A 22903-nucleotide genomic window follows, 5' to 3' on the forward strand; every position below is an offset into this window, starting at 1 on the left:
CAAATACCAACATTATTATTATTATTATTAGAACAGTGTTTGGCACACAGTAAGCGCTTAATAATATCATTATTATTATTATCATTACCATACGAGAGCTGCTAGACATGATCCCTTCCCACAAGTCAGGCAGCATTTTCACATAAAGCATGTTTCTAAAACGGGTGTGGCTGGAAATAATGAAGTGAACGTGCTGAAATTTCTACTTAACTGAAAAAAAGAAACGAACAGACTAAGATCATTATCTGGTGAGATCTTAAGAAACGTTATCAAGCAAGAATCCCACAAGTCTTAAGACAGCCTAAAGGAAACCAAAACTAGCTCTTTCAAGATAGTTGGGAAGGTCTGTCTTCTTCTCTCTGCTGCAAGTCTCCCTCAAGTTGGAGCAGAAGGACTCAAACTTCCTTACGTCCCTGCACCATCCATCCACACCCACTTTTCATCTTCCTCTTGGCTGGAAGGAAGTGTCAGCCCAGGAAGTGAAATCCAGCTAACCCTGTTCCTCCAGCCTAATAATAATAATTGTGGTATTTGTGAAGCGCTTACTATGTCCTAAGAGCTGAGGCGGGTAACAGACGATGATGGCGTCTGTTGGGCATTTACTATACGTCGAGCACTATTCTAAGCGCCGGGGTAGATACAGGGTAATCAGATCCGACATAGTCCCTGTCCCCTAAGGGGCTCCCGGTCTCAATCCCCGTTTCATGGTTGAGGGAACTGAGGCCCAGAGAAGTGAAGTGACTTAATAATAACAACAATAAGAATTATGGTATTGTTTAAGCGCTTACTATGTGCCAGCACTGGAGTGGGTAAAAGCAAACTGGGATGGACACAGTCCCTGTCCCACATGGGGCTCATAGTCTTAATCCCCCTTTTACAGATGAGGTAACGGAGGCACAGAGAATTGAAGTGACTTACCCAAGTTCCCACAGCAGACAAATGGCAGGGCCGGGATTAGAACCCAAGACCTTCTGACTCCCGGGCCCGTGCTCTACCCGTTACACTATGCCACTTGTACAGTCTGTGGTGGGGCCACCCAACAGCTCTTCGGCATTCCCACGGGCCTGACCCCGGGGCCTCAGCCCCACTAGGAAAAACTTGGATGCGGAGTGTTGGCTCTCACCGCCCTGATCACGGCGTCCAGGGGTGGCCAAGCCGAGGCTCACAAATCACACGTGGCTTCGCGAAGCTCATCGGCTTCATTACTGATTGTTTCACTGCGAAGGTGGGTTGAAGTGTGGCCTAGGGAAGCCGTACGGCCTGGAAGTCAAGAGATCAGCAGCGCGGCTCAGTGGAAAGAGCACGGGCTTTGGAGTCAGAGGTCATGGGTTCGAATCCCGGCTCGGCCACTTGTCAGCTGTGTGACTTTGGGCAAGTCACTTCACTTCTCGGTGCCTCAGTTCCCTCATCTGTAAAATGGGGATGAAGACTGTGAGCCCCACGTGGGGCAACCTGATTCCCCTGTGTCTACCCCAGCGTTTAGAACGGTGCTCGGCACATAGTAAGCGCTTAACAAATGCCAACGTTATTATTATTAATCCCGGCCCCACCGCTTGTCCGCTGTGGGACCTCGGGCAAGTCACTTCATTTCTCTGGTTCTCGGTTGTCTCATCTTTAAAATGGGGATTCAAAATCTGTTTTCCTCCTCCTTAGACTGAGCACACCAAGGCGGACCGAGATGGTGTCCGATCCGATCGTAGTATATCTACCTCAGCGTTTTGCACGGTGTTCGGCACACAGAAAGCAGTGGGCCCCTGCTCCAGGTTTCTCAGAAATGGCAGCAGCGGATCCGCCCACGTCGCCCTGGGTCAGGGAGGCGTGCAGTGCTCAATCCCAGCCCCCGCTCCAGCTGGCAATCACCCCTCTCCCTCCCCACTCAGGACCACCTGTTTGTCACCGCCCTCTCCCCCACTAGGGTCACGGTCCCCTACAAACACATCGTAGCCTACTCGCCATCCCAGACTGCGCTCCTGGTCATATTTCTCTCCTCCGTTCCACGGACGGGTCGTTACGGGCACAACACAAGCCAGAAGTGAGGTCATTCATGCAGAAATCCTGGGCACAATGAAGTGACCCAGATGATTCAGTCCGAAAGTGCTTCTGGCCTACGTTTTCGTTGCCAACGGTATTTAGCGAGCGCCTCCTCTGTGGAGAGAAGTGGGCTAGACATTGTGGGCGGCCTTGATACCGAGTGTAAAGAGGAATTCCTGCCAGGCAAGAGCAACGGCCTCAATTCCCCCCTTTACTTTGTAAACTCCTTGTGGGCAGGGACTGTGTTCACCAACTCTAGAAAACTGAACTCTCCCAAGTGCTCGGTACAGTGCTATGCACACAGTAGGTGCTCAGATACGTCTGCTCAGTAGAGGCTTGGCTTGTTGCCGCAATACATAGTTTAACCTGCTTTCCTTGGGAAAGGAGGAGATCCCATACGTACTAACGCGGTCCCAGAGTCCCGAAGAATTGGGTTGTTTTTTCAGAGGGGAAAAAAAAGGCCACCCAGGCAAGCGGCTGTCAACCTCTGGCTCCAAGCCCAAACCAGGGGAGAACAGGAGGCCTGGGAAAGAGCCAGAGCAATAATGCAGTCGGGTTGGGAAGGTCACTAAAAAGCAATGGGAAATCTCATTACGGTTCTCCGAGGACTTAATTTTTTACAAAAATAGCACCGTGTTCCCAGCTTAAAGCTTTAGATCTCGGCCCCGTTTATTTTGTTAGTACACTAGCTTGATAAAACAGGAGGAAAGAAATGGCCTTAGGGACCTAAGCAACAGAAGTCTGTGGAAAACTTCCAACAGGAGGGGAATTAGAGATGAAACACCGTCAGTGATTTTCTGGCAAGGGGAAAGAAATCCACTCTTATGTACTTTACCCAAATGCAAGGAAGCGAGCGGGGGTGATCTCGAATTTGTACCTCAAGTTGGGCTGACTAATTTGGCCTGGTGTCTACCCAGTCTTCTCCCCTTTTACCCAGTGTCTGGGAGACTTCCTCTTCAAAGATACACTACAACTAAGGACTGCCGAGTGAATAGACCACAAATAGCAACATGTAAAATCCTGCTGTGAGAGGAATGGGTTTTGACTTCCAGGCAACACTATTATTATCAACAACGCCGATATACCGAAGAGGTAGCGTGGTCTGGTGGAAGAAGTTCAGGGCAGGTTCCAAACACAGGTTCCAGTGCCAGCTCTGCCACTTGCCTGTTTGTATGACGTTGAGCAAGTCACTTAACCTCTCTGGGCTTCCATCTCCTCATCAGGAAAATGGAGATAAAATACTGTTCTCCCTCTCTCAGACTGTGAGCCCCATGTGGGACAGGGACTGAGTCCAATCTAATTATCTTGGATCTATCCCAGTGCTTGACGTATGGCATTTATTGAGCACTTACTATGTGCAGAACACTGGACTAAGTGCTTGGGAGAGTACAAAATAGCAAAATTGGCAGACAATTTCCCTGCCCACAACAAACTTACAGTCTAGAGAAGGAGACAGACATTAACATAGATCATTTATAATACACAGTTCAAAGATATCTACATAAGTGCTTTGAAGTTGGGATAAAGTAAGCCCTTAATAATTACTACCATTATTGGGTCCCATATCCAGACACAAGATTGCTCTGATGACATTGGATTACATCAAAGCACTCCATAGATGCTATTGATTGATTGATCAAACACCCTGAGACCAAGTTCAGACATTATATTTCTTCTTTAGGGAAGAATGAAGTGCCACAAAAATACTAAATTAAGCCCAGCTGCCCAGGATGAGCCAAACTGAATCAAAAACAGTATACGACGGCTTCATATAAGTAACACTTTCATTCGTGGTCATTCTTAGTCATAACTCGGCCAAAGATTCGATCTAGCAACTAGAGAACAGCCCGGGTAGGGCAATTGATTTACTGGGCTCGGGAACAGACCCCTTGAGAGGTCAGGTGACTGCTCAGGATGACAACGTGCGGTATCTCCTCCCTATTTCCAAGCCAGCTTTCTTTCCACGACACCCAAACCTCCTGAGCTCTGAGGCTGAGAGTAAATGAGTATCTACCCATTCAGGATAAATACTGCCAAAAATCAAGGTGGAAAGGGCTCCCAAGGAAGGGTGGAAAGAGCCACTTAAAGGTAAGACACGAGGATGGGACTAGAGCATTCTGGAAAGCAGCACTCAGATCATCACTGGACTCTGCAAAATGGAGAACACTGGGGTTCCACCAGAAGCACACTCGGTCCAAAGAGATCCAAGTCTTTGTGCCTACAAGCCCAATATGCAGGGAATGTGTTCATTTCTTTATTTCTTATTCTAGTACAGGTCATCACACCAAGTGATCTGTCGAGTTCTTCAGTCTCCTTTTTTGATATGGTATTTGTTAAGTGCTTGCTATGTCCCAGGCACTGTACTAAGCACTGGAGCAGATCCAAGCTAATCAGGTTGGACACAGTCCATGTCCCACACGGGACTCAGTGTCTTCATCTCCCCTTTACAGATGTGGCAACTGAGGCCCAGAGAAGTGAAGCGACTTGCCAAAGGTCACAAAGCAGACGAGTGGCGGAACCGGAATTGGAACCCAGGTCCTCTGCTCCCAGCCCCGTGCTCTTTCCATTAGCCTATTCTACTTCCAGGTCCTCCTGATTTGTTCCTGCAGAGCAGGAGCAGGTGAAATCCCTTGCCGGTCTGACCTGGGGTAAACACTCAGTCCTTCCGCAAAATCATTGGGTAATCTGGTGGATTGAGTCCAGAGAGTAAGTGTTATCTTGGGAATGTTTCTGGCAGTGGCCCATGAGTCTAAGGAATCTTCCCGGGAGTGGCCTAGAAGAGTCACGGAGGGGACCTGCCTACAGAGATAGCGGGAGGAATTTACTATAATTTAGACTTAAAATGTGTGCTCTGGAATGTACCTTCTCCAACGCCATTATGGAGATTTTGACAGTGTAATCCTTCACTCCACATCTGGGCCAAATGAGAAGAGCAGGGGCCTGAGAGTTAGGGGACCTGGGTTCTAATCCCAGCTCAGCCCCTTGCCTGTTGTGTGACCTTGGGCAAGTTATTTACTTTCTCTGTGCCTCCGTTTCCTCATCTGTAAAAGGGGGATTAAATACCTATTCTCACTCCCCTTAGACCGAAAGCCCCATGTGGGACAGGGATTGTGTCCTACCTATCTCCTGTCAAAACCAGTGCTTAATACAGTATCAGGCACATAGCAAGCTTTTAGTACCTTAAAAAAAAAAGGTTTTGGCCAAGAAAGCCAACATAATAAAGAGTAAACATAATAAAGAATGGCCTCCTGTCCAAGGAAACCAGAGAAGTCTAGCTCACTTCCTAAGCCTTTGTGAGGGTGGAGGAGAGAAATGGGTGACCAACTTAAAACAATTAAAGAACTACTAAAACAACAAAAGACAAGCAGGAAAACACACAGTAAAACACTAAGCAGGGTGACCTAGTGAATAAAACATGGGCCTAGGTGCCAGAGGACCTGAGTTGTAATCCCAACTCCACCATGTGCCTGCTGAGAGACTTTGGGCAAGTTGCTTCACCTCTCTGTGCCTCAGTTCCCTCAACTACACAATGGCGATTCAATCTCTCATTTCCCTTCTACTTAGACTGCGAGGCCCATGTGGGACTGGGACTGTGTCCACTGGGCTTATATCATATTTACCTCAGTCCTTAGAACAGTGCTTGACACAATTACATACATATCTGTAATTTTATTTATTTGCATCGATGTCTGTTTCCCCGCCTAGACCGTAAGCTCGTTAGGGGCAGGCAACGTGTCTGTTGTGCCGTACTCTCCCAAGTGCTTAGTATAGTGCTCTGTACACGGTACGTGCTCAATAAATACAATAGAATGAATAGTAAGCACTTACAAATACCATCAAAAAAAAAGACAGGTACTATGGCTAGGACCAGAGATGTAAAGCTCCTCGCAGCTCGAGAAGCAGTATGACTTAGTGGATAGAGCATGGGCCTGGGAGTCGGAAGGACTTGGGTTCTAATTCTGCTTCTGCCACGTCTGCTTTGTGACCTTGGGCAAACCACTTCACTTCTGGGCGCCTGTTGCATCACATGTAAAATGGGGACTAGGAGAATGTGAGCCCCATTTGGGACAGAGAGTGTCTCCAATCTAATTAATTTGTATCTACCCCAGATCTTAGAACAGTGCTTGGTACGTAGTAAGCACTTAACAAGAATCATAATTATTATTATTATTATTAGCTCACAGTCCACCAGTGGAGGTAATTCCTAATCTTGGAAGGGAGAGCTCTGACAGTTCTCTTCTCCAAGCAGGGATAGCACCCGTCTGACTAGTTGGAAGAGAGGATAGATTGGCTCGGTGCTCCTCAAATGTCTCTTCAGCACATTCTGGATCTCTGTCCTTCTCAAAGGATGGAAGAATTTTCCCCTCTCATGGACTGAGAGGAGCCCCAGGTGTTGAGGGAGATCTGGGGTGGGCCTTGCTTTTTCTGGCCCCTGATGTGATCTCCTCCTGAGCAGCTGGGACTCTGACAGATCCTGCAGATCTGTAGGAGAGGCTGCTTCTCTTAAAAACGGGAAGTACAACCTCCAGAGCAGTTTCACCCAACTTCCTCAGCCTGCCAACCCTCAAGTTCCCTGCCCAGAAGCCAAATCTGCTGATACCCAGGCCAGCTTCAACCCTAAGAGACAGGACCTGGAAGTTCCCCAGGAGACAAGTGGACAGATTCTTGACCCAGATTAGAGGCCTCAGCTCTTTCCTGGTTTCTCAACAGCCACAAAGAGAACTTTCTGATCTTCAAAAACCTTCTGCCAACTACTAAATAGAAACAGGAAGCGCCACAGGAGTGTTGAAGAAGTCCAATTCAAGGGAGGGGACAGGAACGCCATCCGGCGTCCTACCTCAGAGAAGAACTCGTCCATAAAAGCAGTGTTATCGATGGCGATCTCCACATCTTCGCTATCGTCATCTTCTGTTAATTGTCTCTGCAAGAGAAAAGGCACGGGAGATCTATCAGCTTCACCGTCTTCGGTACTGATAATATAAATAGCGGTATTGAATACTAAAAATTACAGTAGCTGTTAGGGGTTTACTATTCGCCAGACAGTGCACTAAACGCCAGGGTGGGTACGAGCAAATCAGGTTGGACACAGACCCTGTCCCACATGGGGCACGCAGTCTTAATTCCCATCTTACAGATGACGTAACTGAGGCACAGAGAAGTGAAGTGACCGGCCCGAGGTCACGCGGCAGACAAATGGCAGAGCCGGGATTAGAACTCAGGTCCTTCTGACTCCCAGGCCCAGGCTCCTTCCACTAGGCCACTTGGCAAGCTTACTTTGGGCCAACCACTGCACTGAGCACTGGAGGAGATACAATATAATCAGATACAGTCCTTGACCCAAAAGGGGCTCTCAGTCAATCAGATTTATTGAGCGCTTACTGTGTGCACAGCACTGTATTAAGTCCTTGGGAGAGTACAATTGAAAAACATAACAGACACAGTCCCTGCCCACAATTTGAGAGGGAGGGAGAGCAGGTAACATTTATCAGTAATATTTACCGAGCCCGTTCGGTGCCGAGCTGTCCCTGGCCACCCCAACTCCACAAGAGCATCATAAGCCATCACCCCAAGATGTGGACTGATCACACCTAACGCGGGAGACACACCATGTCCAACAAGAATAGGAAGTCCTCTCCTCCTCCAATCATCAGGAACTGATAAAGATGCACCTCCCGCTAAACAATGTTTCCCGTCCCAGCTGCTATTCCAGAGCAGATGGTTACCCAGCCTTCTGCTCCTCCTGACACAAGCAAATTCATCTCCTGTCCACCCCTAACGCTTGCTGATTTTCAGTCTTCGGGGAGACCATCGAACGCGCTTCTTAGCCCTCGGATGTCTAGGCTATGAAGGGATACTGTTTCTAGGACCTTAAAACTAGCCAACTCTCCACTAATGAGCAGGCTTCACTCCCGCCCTTTTCTGGGGCAAGGATAATTGTGCTATTTGTTAAACGCTTACTATGAGTCCAGCACTCTACCGATGGCTGGAGTAGATGCAAACCAATCAGGTCGGACATAATCCCTGTCCCCTAAGGGGCTCACAGTTTAAGTAGGAGGGAGAACGAGTATTTAATCTCCATTTTACAGATGAGGAAACTGAGGAATGAAATGACTTGCCTGAGGTAACGCAGCAGCCAAGTGGGGGAGCTGGGATTAGAACCCAGGTCCTCCGACTCGCAGGCCTGTGCTCTTCCCACGAGGCCACGCTGTTTCTCAGTCAAGATCAATGGTGACTCTCGGCTGAAATCTGAAAAGTCCCAGTGGAATGTGAAGCCCCTCGAGGAACTATCTCTAGGGGTGTCTGCAAAGCTCTCAGGCCTTCTCCCAGCAGCCTTATCATGTCCCCTCAGGGAGCTGGCTGAGTTGAGGGCAACGTTGGAGCTCATTCCGAGAAGCAGCGTGGCCTAGTGAATAGAGCACGGGCCTGGGAGCCAGAAGGCCCTGGGTTCTAATTCTGGCTCCGCCACGTCTGCTCTGTGACCTTGGGCAAATCACTTCACTTCTCTGGGCCTCGGCTGAGCCCCGTGTGGGACCGGGACTGTGTCCAACCTGATTAACTTGTATCTATCCTTATATCGAGAAGCAGCTTGGCTTAGTTGGATAGAGCACGGGCCTGGGAGTCAGAGGACCTGAGTTCGAATTCTGGATCGCCACACCTCCTCCAGGAGGCCTTCCCAGACTGAGCCCCCCTTTCCCTCTGCTCCCCCCGCCCCTCCCCCGCAACACCCTCTGCTCTTCTCCCTTCCCCTCCCCTCAGCACTGTGCTCATTTGTATATATTATTTATTTCCCTATGTATTTTGTTAATGAGGTGTATATCTCCTTGATTCTATTTATCTTGATGATATTGTCTTGTTCCGTTTTGTTCTGTCTTGCTTTGCTGTCTCCCACGTTTAAACTGTGAGCCCGTCACTGGGCAGGGATTATCTCTATCTGTTGCTGAATTGCCTATTCCAAGCCCTTAGTATAGTGCTCTGCACATAGTAAGCACTCAATAAATACTATTGAATATGTCTTCTGGGTGACCTTGGGCAAGTCACTTCACTTCTCTGGGCCTCACTTACCTCATCTGTAAAAAATGAGGATTAAGAGTGTGAGCCCCATGTGAGACGGGGACTGTGTCCAACTTGATTAACCTGTACCTGTCCCAGCGCTTAGAACGGTACCTGGCCCACAGTAAGCGCTTAACAAGTAGCGTAATTAACATTACTCAGAGGCCTGGGTCCACGGTGGCCCAAAGCAACTCCAAACCTTCTGGAAATGGCTCCCAAACCACAGCTGGCTCAATCCGTTCTGGAGTTCTACTATCACTCAAGGGTCTCGGGATGGCCTCGAAGCCGGAGGTTACCACCATCACCTTCTGCATGGCCGTAGTCTATCTTTCTCCCCTCACATGGGAGAAAGGGGCCAGGCCTCCTTTCAAAGCACAGCTGGGGCCTTGGAGCAAGGGCCTCATAATAATAGTAATGTTGGTATTTGTTAAGCGCTTACTGTGTGCACAGCACTGTTCTAAGCGCTGGAGTAGATACAGGGTAATCAGGTTGTCCCACGTGAGGCTCACGGTTAATCCCCGTTTTACAGATGAGGGAACTGAGGCACAGAGAATTTAAGTGACTTGCCCAAAGTCACAGAGCTGACAAGTGGAAGATCCGGGATTCAAACCCATGACCTCTGACTCCCAAGCCCGGGCTCTTTCCACTGAGCCACATGGAGCTACTTCCCGGGGCCGAGGTCCTCCTGCGGGCAGTGCGGTTCTCGGAAAAATCTGCTGAGCCCGGGCTAGGCCTTGGCTTAGAGCTCTCATCGCTAACACCAGAAGAGTCCGATTCTCTTTAGAGGGCAGAAGGAGCTCAGGTTTTCTGAGGATAGAGCAAGGGCCTGGGAGTCAGGAGGCCTGGGTTCTAATCCTGACTCCGCCACTGGTCTGTTGTGACCCCTTGGGCCAGTCATTTAACTGCTCTGTGCCTCAGTTACCTCATCTGTAAAATGGGGAGTGAGACTGTGAGTCCCTCGCGGAACACAGGGATTGTGTCCAACCTAATTAGCCTATAGCTACCCCAGCTCTTAATACAGTACCTGGTACAAAGTAAACACTTAAATATTGTTTAAAAAAAAATAAACTATTAAGGGGGCCACAAATTGCTCTTAATACCAAATACTGAGGCAATCAGTGCTATTTATTGAGTTAGTTATTGCGTGCTGAGTCTCTAGGATGGCCAGCTACCCAGTTTTATAAAAGACAGTCTGGTTTTCAGCTGGTCTGTCCCAAACTGTTAAGCATCTGGGAGAGTACAATAGAACAGATATGGTAGACACGTTCCCGGCCCATAAGAAGCTTACAATCAAGACATACATGTCACGTGTGTGATGGCGACATGCAGCAGAGCGTGATGATGCCTCTCATTCATATTTATTGAGCACTTAACTGTGTGCAAAGCACCGTTCTAAGCCCGCAAGCACTGTATATATACCATTTTCCAGAAGAACCCCAAGTTCGCTCAAACCTAGTGCATTTTTCCAGGGGGGCCTACACCCACCCACCCACTTCCTCCAAAGCTGTCTCTCTGATTTCAGGTTGCAGCGCTCGGCAGCAGGAGCTGAGGAGAAGGCTCACTGCCAAAAATAAACACATTGACATAAAGGTGTCTGCTGCTGTAACTGGTTTGGAACAGACCAGCTGAAAACCAGGTTATCTGCTACAAAACTGGCCACCCTAGATACTACCATGGTCAAGAAGCAAAAGGGAGATGAATACGGAGTTTCGTTCTCTCAGGGGCCTTATTCGAGGGACCTGAAAACAAGTTGTGACAAAGCCTAATTGCCAAGACAAGCAGCTAATCCAGGTTTCTCCTCCAAGATCACCTGTTCAGGCTAGCTAGGCACTGACTGACAGCCCAGCCAGAAATTAGCTCTGAAGATAAAATGGTTTTCACATCCAACAGGCTCCTGGCTAGAAGAGATCGTAAGCTCCTGGAGGGCTTGCGTCTTTTTTATTTCACCCTCCCAAAGGCCCTGCATACCCTAAGAACTCAAAAACTACTGATTGAGAAGTTTTGGTGCTGGCGAAAGTGGGAACTGTACAAGTTCCAAACGTCTCCCTTTTTTAAAAAAAATGGTATTTGTTAAGGGCTTACTATGCGCCAGGCACTGTTCTAAGAGTTGAGGTAAATACAAGGTTGGACCCAACCCATGTCCTCCATGAGGCTCAGAGTCTTAATTCCACTTTACAGGTGAAGCACAAAGAAGTGAAGCGACTTGCCCAAAGTCACACGGCAGACAACTGGCAGAGCCGGCATTAGAACCTGAGGCCCTTCTGGCTCCCGGGCCCGTGCTCTATTATAATGATGATGGCATCTGTTAAGCCCTTACGTGTGCCAAGCACTGTAATAGGTGCTGGGGTGGCTACAAGCAAATCGGGTTGGACGCAGTCCCTGTCCCACGTGAGGCTCACGGTCTCAATCCCCACTTTACAGATGAGGCCACTGAGGCCCAGAGAAGTGCAGTGACTTGCCCGTCACGTGGCCGAGCCGGGACCAGAACCCATGACCTTCTGATTCCCGGGCCCGTGCTCTATCCACTAGGCCACAGCGCTTCTCCCTACATGAAAGGAACAGCCTGGAGTCCACAGTGGCGAGGGGCAGGGAAGAGGGAGAGCGTCTAGAACTGGCTCTGCTCATCGTTGCTTGAAAGTGGCCTGGCTGGGGTCCAAGGGTGGAAAGCCAGAGGGCATTGTCACAATGTCATCAGAAGTGAAGTCAATACAGGTGGCCATCGGAACGTTGCAAACGTAGCCACAGCAAAAATGTTGCCAGGGACCACTGGCCTAATCAGAGAAGACCACTTCCCCCTCACCCTCCCAGCTTCCTGTTGCCTTATCACACTGGTCCTTAACGGCTGCCAACCTGCAACGAGAGATGATTGGGTTACAACTTCCAAAAGAATCTTCCTTCAAACTTCTCTGGGTGTCACAGTACCCTACCTTCCAGTGACAAAATGGAGGGTGAAAATGACTACACTCATTCAGTCGTATTTATTGAGCGCTTCCGGCGTGCAAGGCACTGTACTAAGCACAGCACCCGAATCCAGGTCTCCCGGTTCCCTGCCCGGACAGCCTCCCTACCTTCTGCCGGGCTTCCTGCCTCACGCCGATCATCAGGACGCTGGAGGGCTCAAAAAAGGATTGAGCTCTCGAGAGCGAATCCAGCTGCATTCGGAGTGGGAAGTTGCAGAGCAAGCTGAGACGCTCGAAGTCTAGGCAAAACACTTTACTAGTCAGCCAGCATCTCAGATCAATTTCGTAACGGTCGGTTATGTCCAAGGCCCATGGTATTCGGCGACGATACTTATCGAGCACACGCTGTGTGCAAAGCACCACGCTCGGCGCTTGGAAGACAAAACAATAGAGACGGTAGGCACGATCCCTTCCCCCAGGGAGCTCGGAGTCTAGATCGGAGCTCATATCTTCCATCTTTATTCATTCATTCAATCATATTTATCGAGCACTTACCGTGTGCGAAGCAACGTACTAATCATTTGGGAGAGTACAGTACAACCATCTCCACGTCCCCTGCCACCAGTCAGAATCTGCCCTGTATCAGACCTTCCTTCGTGCCTCTTGGACCCAGCAGAAAGAGCCAGGGGGGTGCTATCATATTACTATTAGTATGGTATACGTTAAGCGCTTACTTTGTGTCAAACACTATTCAAAGCACTGGGGTAGATACAAGTCAATCAGGTCAGGCTAAGCACTTAGTAAGCACTACTTGGGAAGCAACGTGGCATAGTGGATAGAGCACGGGCCTGGCATTCGGAAGGTCATGGGTTCTAATCCCAGCTCTGCAGCGTGACCTTGGGCAAATCACTTTACTTCTCTGGGCCTCCATTACCTCATCTGTAAAAATGGGGATTGAGACTGCGAGCCCCGCGTGGAACAGGGCCTGTGTCCAACCTGAATTTGCTTGTATTCACCCCAGCGCTTAGGACAGTGTCTGGCACATAGTAAGCGCTCAACCAACACCATCGTCATCACTTAGCACAGTGCTCCGCATACGGTAAGCGCTCAATAAATACGACTGATTGATGGATCGGACACAGTCCCTTGTCCCATATAAGGCTCACAGTCTATATAGGAGGGAGAACGGGGATTGAACCCTTATTTTACAGTTGAAGAAACCGGCACAGAGAAGTCAAGTGACTTGCCCAGGATCACAAAGCAGGCACATGAAAGAGCCGCGATTAGATTAGAACGATCAGAACACAGGTCCTCTGGCTTCCAGGCCCGGGCTCCCGCAAGTGACATGAGGGAGGGGTCGTTTTCCAGGTTTTCGTTCTCCCAACGATTACCAGCTGTCTGAGCGATCTGCAAGAACAAGAGGAGGTGGGAAACTCCGGCTCTGTGCCACCCTGGAGCAAGTAAAAAGAGGGGAAGGGGTGGCATACCCCTGTCAAAACGGCTTCTGGCCACTGCCATCCAGTGAAATCATCGCCATTTCCTCACAAATAATTAACCAATAACTGAGCAACAAGAGCAAGGGGTGGGGGTGGGGGAGAGTGTTCAGTGAAGAGGTGCAGGGGGTGGCCGGGGAGGGAAACCAAGCCGCTCCCCTCCCTCCACCAGTTTGGCCCCATGATCCCGAAGCCCTCCTCCCACGGGAGGGGGAGGTTGACCTCATGTGACAGAGTGCTATCACAAACACTTCCTGGTGAGGAGAAACCTGCAGGAGAATTGAAAAGGGAGGGTACAAGGTCAATAAGGGGTGAAAGGTCCTTCAGCCATTTGTAATCAGCAGAAGTTGCCAACATGACATCTGGTCCTCAGCCTCAAAGTGAGGCGCGTTTATAGAACTGTTGGATCATTTGGGAGGAGGAACCCTCCCTCCACCCCCAAACACACACATACACACACATACACGCACACTTTTAATAGCCAGATATCTAGCCTAAACCTCAAACGCATCAATCAATCATTTTTAATTAGGATCCATACTGCCTTGAGCACTGCGCTAAGCACACTGGAGAGAAGAATAAAAAAGCCACCAAAAGACACTAACACTGACATCTCAAAATGCTTACTATTTGATGGATAGGGCTCTCCCAGATCCTTTTCTTCTAAAGATCTTGATCTCGAGGGACAAAGACATCTGTTTTTTCTTATCCTTTTTGTAGACACCCTCCCCCACCACCACACACACACCCTCTTTCTAGCCACCCTGACAATTCAGGGGCTTACACACTTACACAAACGCACCCACACTCACCCCACACTTCTTTCCGAATAGATTCCGTGTACAAGGATTTTGACCTCCTGTACTGCCATATTCGTGTTCCTTGCCAGCTGGTTTTTCCGGTCCCCCTTCTTTGATTTAAAAGAGCAAGAAATACCTTGTGGGTATGTGTCAATTCTCTCCCTAAATATACACACCGCTCTGTTCCCAATTTAAAAGGACAAATGGTTCCTCTCCACCAATGAATTTCTCTTTTGATGAAAACCCAGCCAGATGGTGGACTTCCCTCTTTAGATCCATCACAACTTCCCAATTCCACCTGCACAGGAATCGAGAATAATAATACTTTCTCTTTATATAGCACTTTTGTTTCCAAAAGTGTTTGCACAGCTATTTGTTTTAGTATCGCTACATCCCGGTGGAGTGGGGAGAGACGGGCTTATGTCCATTTTCAGATGGGGAACTGAGAAGCTAAAGGGCCGGCCCTTCGTCTCTAAGAGAGTCAGCAGTGATATCGGGATGAGAATTCAGGTCTCCTGATGTGTGTTGTTGACTTGCACGTCCCTCACTGGGGGAAACCAAAATGGGGATGGAAGTATATGATGGGGAAGACCCTTAGACTGTAAAAGCTCCTTGAGGGCAGGGGATGTTTCTACCAACTCTGTGGTACCAAACTCTCCCAAGTGCTTAGTACAGTGCTCTGCCCACAGTAAGCATTTAATAATAATAATAATAATGTTGGTATTTGTTAAGCGCTTACTAGGTGCAGAGCACTGTTCTAAGCGCTGGGGTAGACACAGGGGAATCAGGTTGTCCCACGTGAGGCTCACAGTTAATCCCCATTTTACAGATGAGGCAACTGAGGCACAGAGAAGTGAAGTGACTTGCCCACAGTCACACAGCTGACAAGTGGCAGAGCCGGAAGTCAAACCCATGACCTCTGACTCCGAAGCCCAGGCTCTTTTCACTGAACCACTCTGCTTCCCCGAATAAATACCACTGAGGGAGGAGGGTGGCCTAGTGGATAGAGCATGGGCCTGGGAGTCAGAAGGACTTGGGTTCTAATCCCGGATCCGCCACTTGTCTGCTGTGTGACCTTGGACAAGTCACTTCACTCTCCGGCCTCAGTTACCTCATCAGCAAAATGATGATTTAGACCGTGAGCCCCATGTGGGACAGGGTCCGTGTCCAAGCTGAATAGTTCGTATCTACCCCAGCGCTCGGTACAGTTCCTGGCACATAGTGAGCACTTAAATACCACAATTATGGTAACATGCAAGTTGCAGGAGGGGGTTAAAGACTTGGAATATACTGTGTGCTCTACTTGAACCGCACATACATACAGCACTCTCCCCGCCCTCTGTCTTCTAAGGGAAGAGAAAGCTTGGAATCCATTCTGGCCTTCCTTAGAAATAAAAACCAATGAGCAGCAAGGTTAAAATCATTTGAAACCCAAGCCCTTAGTACAATATTTTGCACGCAGTAAGCGCTCAATAAATATGAATGAATGAATAAATGAATGATCCCGAGTGGATTACGGGGAGAGGGGGTTTGGAGAGGAATTCTCTACTGCAGGATTCCCCCTCAGAGGAGGAAGGGAAGAGAGTAAATAACTGAAAGAGCCTAAGTCATAGATTCAGGTCACAGGATACCCCACGGACTTGACAACCCAGGAGCAGATTTTAACTGGAGACCTGGAGTTTTGTAGGTCCCTAAAAGGCCAAGGAAGGGCAAACGGGGCCGCCCAGAAGAGCTGCTCTCTGCCTGATGAGGAGGAAACTCACTGGCTGAACGGAACCGCCTTGTAAAGTCCCAACAAAATGACTGGATACTAAACAGAAGCCAGGCTGAGTGAATCCACCACCCCAGCTCAGCTACCCTGAGTACCTTATTTTGGTGCAACTCGGTTTCAACATCTGTAAAACGGAAAGGAGACCGATCTCTATTAGACATTTTTCATTTAATGACCCTGCTGGGTGACCCTGGCCTGGCCGCTTAAAACATTTCTGGGCCTTCATTTCCTCATCTGTAAAATGGGACTGAGAGACCTTTTCTTCCCTCTTGGATCATGAGCCCCAAGTGGGGTGGTGACTGTGTTCCGATTGCCCCGTAACTAGCCCGGTGCATTAATAACAGTGGTATTTATGAAGCACTTACTATTAATATGCTGAAATGGAGTGGCTTCCAAACCACTTTTCTTCCCACATTGCTGCTAAACTGGCTACAAAGAATCAGGTGTCACCCAGTGGCTAAAAACAATGCCAAAGATAATAATCATAATTATGGTATTTGTTAAGCGCCTACTATGTGCCGAGCACTGTTCTACCAACCTAACTCAGCAAAACAAGGTGGCCCTCAGTCAGAAATCAGAGCCCGGCAAGCTGCGGCAAAGAGTCCTGACATCAGCCATGCCCTTGACACGGCTAACTCCCGGGAGGGACAGTTAATTCAGAGATCGCATAAACTGGCCTTAAGCACCAAACTAATCTCTTTAGGTGAAGGTTAAATTTCATTCTGTATCCAGGGACGTGCAGCTGATCATCGCCACGAGAACAGCCGGACCCCGTGAACGGACAATACCCACAGACAGGTGGGGGGAGGATAGAAGGAGGAGCTACGCTACCAAACCGTGAGGTCTTGGACAGAGCTGGCAAAACCATGAGCCGACACGGAGCTCCTGCAATCCTTCCTCTTGGTGGAAAGGTGTTGAGGGGTAGGAGTGGTAGGTTTTATCCAAGCCTCCACCCAACCCAGGAGAATAATGAGATTCTTCTTATTTCACATTTATTAAGGGCCCACAAGGCACAAGGGCCTGTCAGTGTCTTGCTTCTGTTGTATTCGCCCAAACGCTTAGTCCAGTGAGAAGTAGCTTGATCTAGTGGAAAGGGCACAGGATTAGGAGCCAAGAGACCTGGATTCTAATCCTAGCTGTGCTACTTGCCTGCTGAGTGACCTTGGGCAAGTCATTTTACTTCTCTGGGCATCAGTTTCCTCATCTGTAAACTGGGGATTCAATACCTGTTCTCCCTCATACTTAGACTGTGAGCTCCATATGGGACAAGAACTGTGCCCGATCTGATGATTAGCTTGTATCCAGCACTTTGTATAGTACTTAGCACATGGAAAAGGCTTAACTACCCTAAGTGTTATTATAGTGCTTGGTACTCGCTAAGTGTATCGATTACTTCAGATTACATGATACCTGCCTTCTTATACTTTAAGGTGCTCTGGACTGCATTTCTCTGCACCCCTCTTCTAATCTAATGTTTTCTAATCTAATCGGTTCTAATCCCAGCTCCGTCACTTGTCTGCTGTGTGATCTTGGGCAAGTCAATTCACTTCTCTGTGCCTCAGTTGCCTCATCTGTAAAATTGGGATTGAGACTGCGAGCCCCACTTGGGACAGGGACTGTGTTCAACCCAATTTGCTTGTATTCACCCCAGTGTTTAGTACTCTGCCTGGCATATAGTAAGCACTTAACAAATACCATTTATTATTATTTTTATCATTATTATTATTATTATTATTATTATTCTAGACTCATTGAGAGGCAGGATAAAAGGAGATGCCCATGGGAACATTGCTAGGTCATGTCCACTCTTTTTCCATGTCTCCGGTTGAGGCTGGGAGTCCCCTTGGGGCTTTGGAAAGAAAGAGGAAGAGGGAACGGGGTAAATCTAAGTGCGCTGAGGCCAGTCTGTGCAGATCAACTCTGTTCTTCAGCTTGCTCTTCCCATCCTCTGTGATGGCCTACGGCTTCCACAGCAGGAGAAATAAAAATAAAATTAATCCCCTCTCTCATCCAAGCCTTTTATCTCCTCTCCTTCTGCCTGATGGGTTTGTAATCCCCTTTCAATCCCCGGCTACTCTTGTCTCCCTCCCCACCTCAGACAAATCAGCTCTCCTCTGGAGTCTCTGGGGGGTGGTAAAAAGATAGGAAGAGAAGACCCCTCTCCCCCACCCAAAGGACACCTACCCCCTTACCTGAAAATAGTTAACAAATTACTTGAAAGGCAGCACTTCCCGCTCGAAAAAGATTGGATCCCAGGAAGATTAAACGGCATTTTTGTTTTGCTGGGGAGAGGGAGGGTTGGGGAGAATTTAACCCTTGACCTTACAGCTGTGCCTTGGTAAGGTCCCTACCTCCTGGGAAGAGCCAGGAAATCCAGGGGCTTCAGAAGAAATAAATTTGGCAAGCTCCCTTGCCAAAACTAGAGCAAAGAATCAGAATCAGGAAGAACAGGAATTCTAAGAATTGCCTAATTCCTCTCACCTCCCTCAATATTGCAATCAATGGTATTTACTGAGTGCAGAACACTGTACTAAGGGCTTGGGAGAGAATACAATAGAGTTGGTAGACATGATCCCTGCCCAGAAGGAACTTAAGAGTCTAAAGAGGGAGACAGACAGACAGGGAAATAAATTGCAGATAAGGGAAATATTTAGTTGAGAGATGGGAAAAGCAAGGAAATCCAGGTTTTCATTGCTGTGATCTTTATTTTTAAAATAATAATAATGGTACTTGTTAAGTGTTTATTTTGTGCCAAGTACCATTCTAAGCACTGGGGTAGATACGAGTTAATCAGGTTGAACAGAGGCTAGGGGCTAAGACTCTGACCACTTTTCCCCGCCATGAGAATGTTTCACCCCATCCCTCACAAACCCACCTACTTCCCCTTTCATAATTTGCCCTGGCAGGAGTGATTGCCCCCTTTGGTAAAAGAACAATCCTGGCCTAATCTTTACATGATCAACAGCTCCACTTCAAGCCAAACTGGTAAGATTTGCCCTAACGTTGCATTCATTTGATCGTATTTATTGAGCGCTTACTGCGTGCAGAGCACTGTACTAAGTGCTTGGAAAGTACAATTCAGCAGCAAAGAGAGACAATCCCCGGCCCACAACGAGCTCACAGTGTAGAAGGGGGGTGACAGACATCAAAACAAGTAATCAGGCATCAATAGCACCAGTAGCCTCCTAATAAATAATAGCATTGAATCTTCTGAAGCGCTCAAACCTCTTCAAATCTAGAAGCACTTTTATTTTCTCATCACTCCCCAAAAGAAGGAAAGGCCACAAGGGCTCATCCCGACATTTCATAGATGGAGGAGACCGGGGTTGATGTGCCACAGGCTAAACGACTGAGTCAGAGAGAATACGTAGAATACAAGAATACGGTCTCTTTCCTCAGCCCAACACTCTTTATTGTGTAGTCCTGAATTACCAAGAACCAGGGCAATTGGGCAACTCTTTTCCTGGAGGTCTTTTGAAATGCTCTTGTTTAATCCCCTCTAGACTGTAAGCTCCTTGTGGTCAGGAGATGTGTCTACCAACCCTCTTAGTGTACTTCCGCAAGCGTTCAGTACTGTGCTCTGCACACAGCAAGGGCTCATTAAATAGGATTGAATGAATGCTCTGCACATACTACTGATTAATTGAGGAAAGGGGGTGGGGGAGGGCCTGGATCAAACCACTATTTAAGTTTCCTCCCATCTCCTTGGTGTTATAATTTGAGAGCTTGTACTCAATTGATGGAATTTAGAGAGTCCTTACTGTGCTCAGGACACCACAATTAGCGCTTGGGAGAGCACAAAAGAGTAAGTAGACCCAATTCCTGCCCTCAAGGAGTTTACAGTCTACCAAGTCCGGATCCTTTAGCTAACTGCTTTCTCTTTGTGTGTGTAAATTTGGTCATAGGCACATAAAGTATTAGCTATAAGAAGAAGTTCCCCTCCCCAGACAAGAATCTGCAGTCTTAAGATCACCTATCTCCTATCACTCACTAAACCCCTAAAACATTTTGGTTAGCATCGCTCCATCTGGAACCAGACAGTAAAGCAGCGAGGGTCTTATCCAAGATTTGGGGTCAGGGAGGGAAATACATCAGAAAAAGGGGGAGAAGAAAAATACAGTACTAAATAATATTGCACGGCTGAATAGACCAGGGCAGCTGGCTAGCACTGGACCTGGCTCACATTTTGATTCAGTGGCCGAACTCTGGGGGCAATCAGTGGAGGAGGGGAATAAGGGGAGGAGAGGGGGGCACCAGTCACCACCAGCCTGTTTATTTTCTTTGTTTGATGGTATTTTTAAAGTGGTAACTATGTGCCAGGCACTGTTCTAGGCGCTGGGGTAGAGACAAAATTGTCAGGTTGAACAGAGTCCCTGTCACACAAGGGGCTCAAGGTCTAAGCAGGAGGGGGTAGGTGTCAACCCGGTGTGGCCGAGGATTGTCTCATTTTACTGCTGAATCCTACTTTCCAAGCGTTTAGTGTAGGGCTGTGCACTCAGTAAGCGCTCAATAGCGGGAGGAGGCGGGAAGCGACGGCGGGGGAATTCGAGGATCCTTCTCCTCGGACGGACAGCGGACAGACGGACCGAGCGGCCCCTCTCGTCCCTCAGCCCCCAGGGACCCCAGAGCCCCAGCCCGGAGCCCCGGGGCCCCGGGACCTCGAGGCGGCCTCGCAGAGGGGACGGAGGGACACACGGACAGAGGGACAGAGGCACGCGGCGACAGAGACACAGAGAGAAAGAGGGACACAGGGCCAGAGGACCAGGGAGGCAGAGGGCCAGGGAGACAGAGAGGCAGAGGGCCAGGGAGACAGAGAGGCAGAGGGCCAGGGAGAGACAGAGGGCCAGGGAGACAGAGAGGCAGAGGGCCAGGGAGAGACAGAGGGCCAGGGAGACAGAGAAGCAGAGGGCCAGGGAGAGACAGAGGGCCAGGGAGAGACAGAGGGCCAGGGAGAGACAGAGGGCCAGGGAGAGACAGAGGGCCAGGGAGAGACAGAGGGCCAGGGAGAGACAGAGGGCCAGGGAGACAGAGAGACAGAGGGCCAGGGAGACAGAGAGACAGAGGGCCAGAGAGACAGAGAGACAGAGGGCCAGGGAGACAGAGAGACAGAGGGCCAGGGAGACAGAGAGACAGAGGGCCAGGGAGACAGAGGGCCAGGGAGACAGAGGGCCAGGGAGACAGAGAGACAGAGGGCCAGGGAGACAGAGAGACAGAGGGCCAGGGAGACAGAGGGCCAGGGAGACAGAGAAACAGAGGGCCAGGGAGACAGAGAGACACAGCGCCAGGGAGACACAGGGACACAGCGCCAGGGAGACAGAGGGACACAGGGCCAGGAAGACAGGGGGACACAGGGCCAGGGAGACAGAGGGCCAGGGAGACAGAGAGACAGAGGGCCAGGGAGACAGAGAGACACAGAGCCAGGGAGACAGAGAGACACGGAGACAGAGAGACACAGAGCCAGGGAGACAGAGAGACACAGAGCCGGGGAGATAGAGAGACACAGAGCCGGGGAGATAGAGAGACACAGAGCCGGGGAGATAGAGAGACACAGAGCCGGGGAGACAGAGAGACACAGAGTCAGGGAGACAGAGAGACACAGAGTCAGGGAGACAGAGAGACACAGAGCCAGGGAGACAGAGGGACACAGGGCCGGGGAGACAGAGAGACACAGAACCGGGGAGATAGAGAGACACAGAGCCGGGGAGACAGAGAGACACAGAGCCAGGGAGACAGAGAGACACAGAGCCAGGGAGACTGAGAGACACAGGGCCAGGGAGACAGTGGGCCAGGAAGACACAGGGCCAGGGAGACACAGGGCTTGAGGGCCAGAGAGCCAGAGGGCCAGAGGGCCAAGGAACCCAGGGTGAGAGAGACAGTGGGCCAGGACGACAGAGGGCCGGGGAGACACGGGGCTTGAGAGCCAGAGGGCCAAGGAACACAGAGTCAGAGAGCCAAAGGGCCAGAGGAACACACAGGGCCAGAGGAACAAGGAAGACAGGGTGCGGGAGGCAGAGGGGCAGCGGGCCGGAGCGGGCGGAGGTCGACCCCCGCCCCAGGCCCGGGAGGGGGGCGGGGGGGCCGGGACTCACAGCTTTCAGCTGCTCCAGCCGGTCCTTCATCCTGACTCGGGGGGGGGGGGGCCCGGGGGGTCCGGGCCGAATGCCGGGGGCGCCGCAGCCGGTCCCGCAGCGGGGCGGAGGCCTAATCCCGCGGGCCCGGCCCGGCCCGGCCCAGCCGGGGAGGGGCTGCCCCGGGGCCGCCCACTCACCTGCCCACACATGTCCCCTTAAAGGGACAGCGTGGGGACACCCCCCTCCCCCCCCCACACACACCCCCCCAGCCTCCCATCATCATTCATTCATCCATTCAATAGTATTTACTGAGCGCTTACTAGGTGCAGAGCACTGGACTAAGCGCTTGGAATGAACAAGTCGGCGACAGATAGAGACGGTCCCTGCCCTTTGACGGGTTTACGGTCTAATCGGGGGAGGCGGACGGACAAGAACAATAGCAATAAATAGAATCGAGGGGATGAACGTCTCATTAAAACAACAGCAGATAAATAGAATCGAGGCGATGTACATCTCATTAACAAAATAAATAGGGTGATGAAAATATATACGGTTGAGCGGACCGAGTACAGTGCTGAGGGGAGGGGGAGAAGGGGAGGAGCAGAGGGAAAAGAGGGGAAAAGAGGGCTTAGCTGAGGAGAGGTGAAGGGCGGAGGGGTAGAGGGAGCAGAGGGAAAATAACAATAATAATAATTATGTTGGTATTTGTAAGCGCTTACTATGTGCAGAGCACAGGGAATCAGGTTGTCCCACGTGGGGCTCACATTCTTAATCGCCCTTTTACAGA

The 22903-nt window shown here is 49.7% G+C and overlaps 1 protein-coding gene across 3 annotated transcripts in view; it reads right to left on the bottom strand.

The window, feature by feature from the left end:
* The window catches only part of STX3 (syntaxin 3), a 43659-nt gene extending 21428 nt beyond the window's left edge, over positions 1 to 22231 (bottom strand). For all 3 annotated transcript variants that reach the window (XM_029059827.2, XM_029059826.2, XM_029059829.1), the window contains exons 1-2: positions 22135 to 22231; positions 6869 to 6952 (exon numbers count right to left, since the gene is read on the bottom strand). In XM_029059827.2, the coding sequence (XP_028915660.1) occupies positions 6869 to 6952; positions 22135 to 22164 (114 nt within the window). In that variant the 5' untranslated portion in view covers positions 22165 to 22231. The remainder of the gene's footprint in view (positions 1 to 6868; positions 6953 to 22134) is intronic.
* Between the last annotated feature and the right edge of the window lie 672 nt (positions 22232 to 22903).

The sequence above is a fragment of the Ornithorhynchus anatinus genome, chromosome 3 (genome assembly GCF_004115215.2).
Source record: "Ornithorhynchus anatinus isolate Pmale09 chromosome 3, mOrnAna1.pri.v4, whole genome shotgun sequence".
In the NCBI taxonomy this organism is placed as follows: Eukaryota; Metazoa; Chordata; class Mammalia; order Monotremata; family Ornithorhynchidae; genus Ornithorhynchus; species Ornithorhynchus anatinus.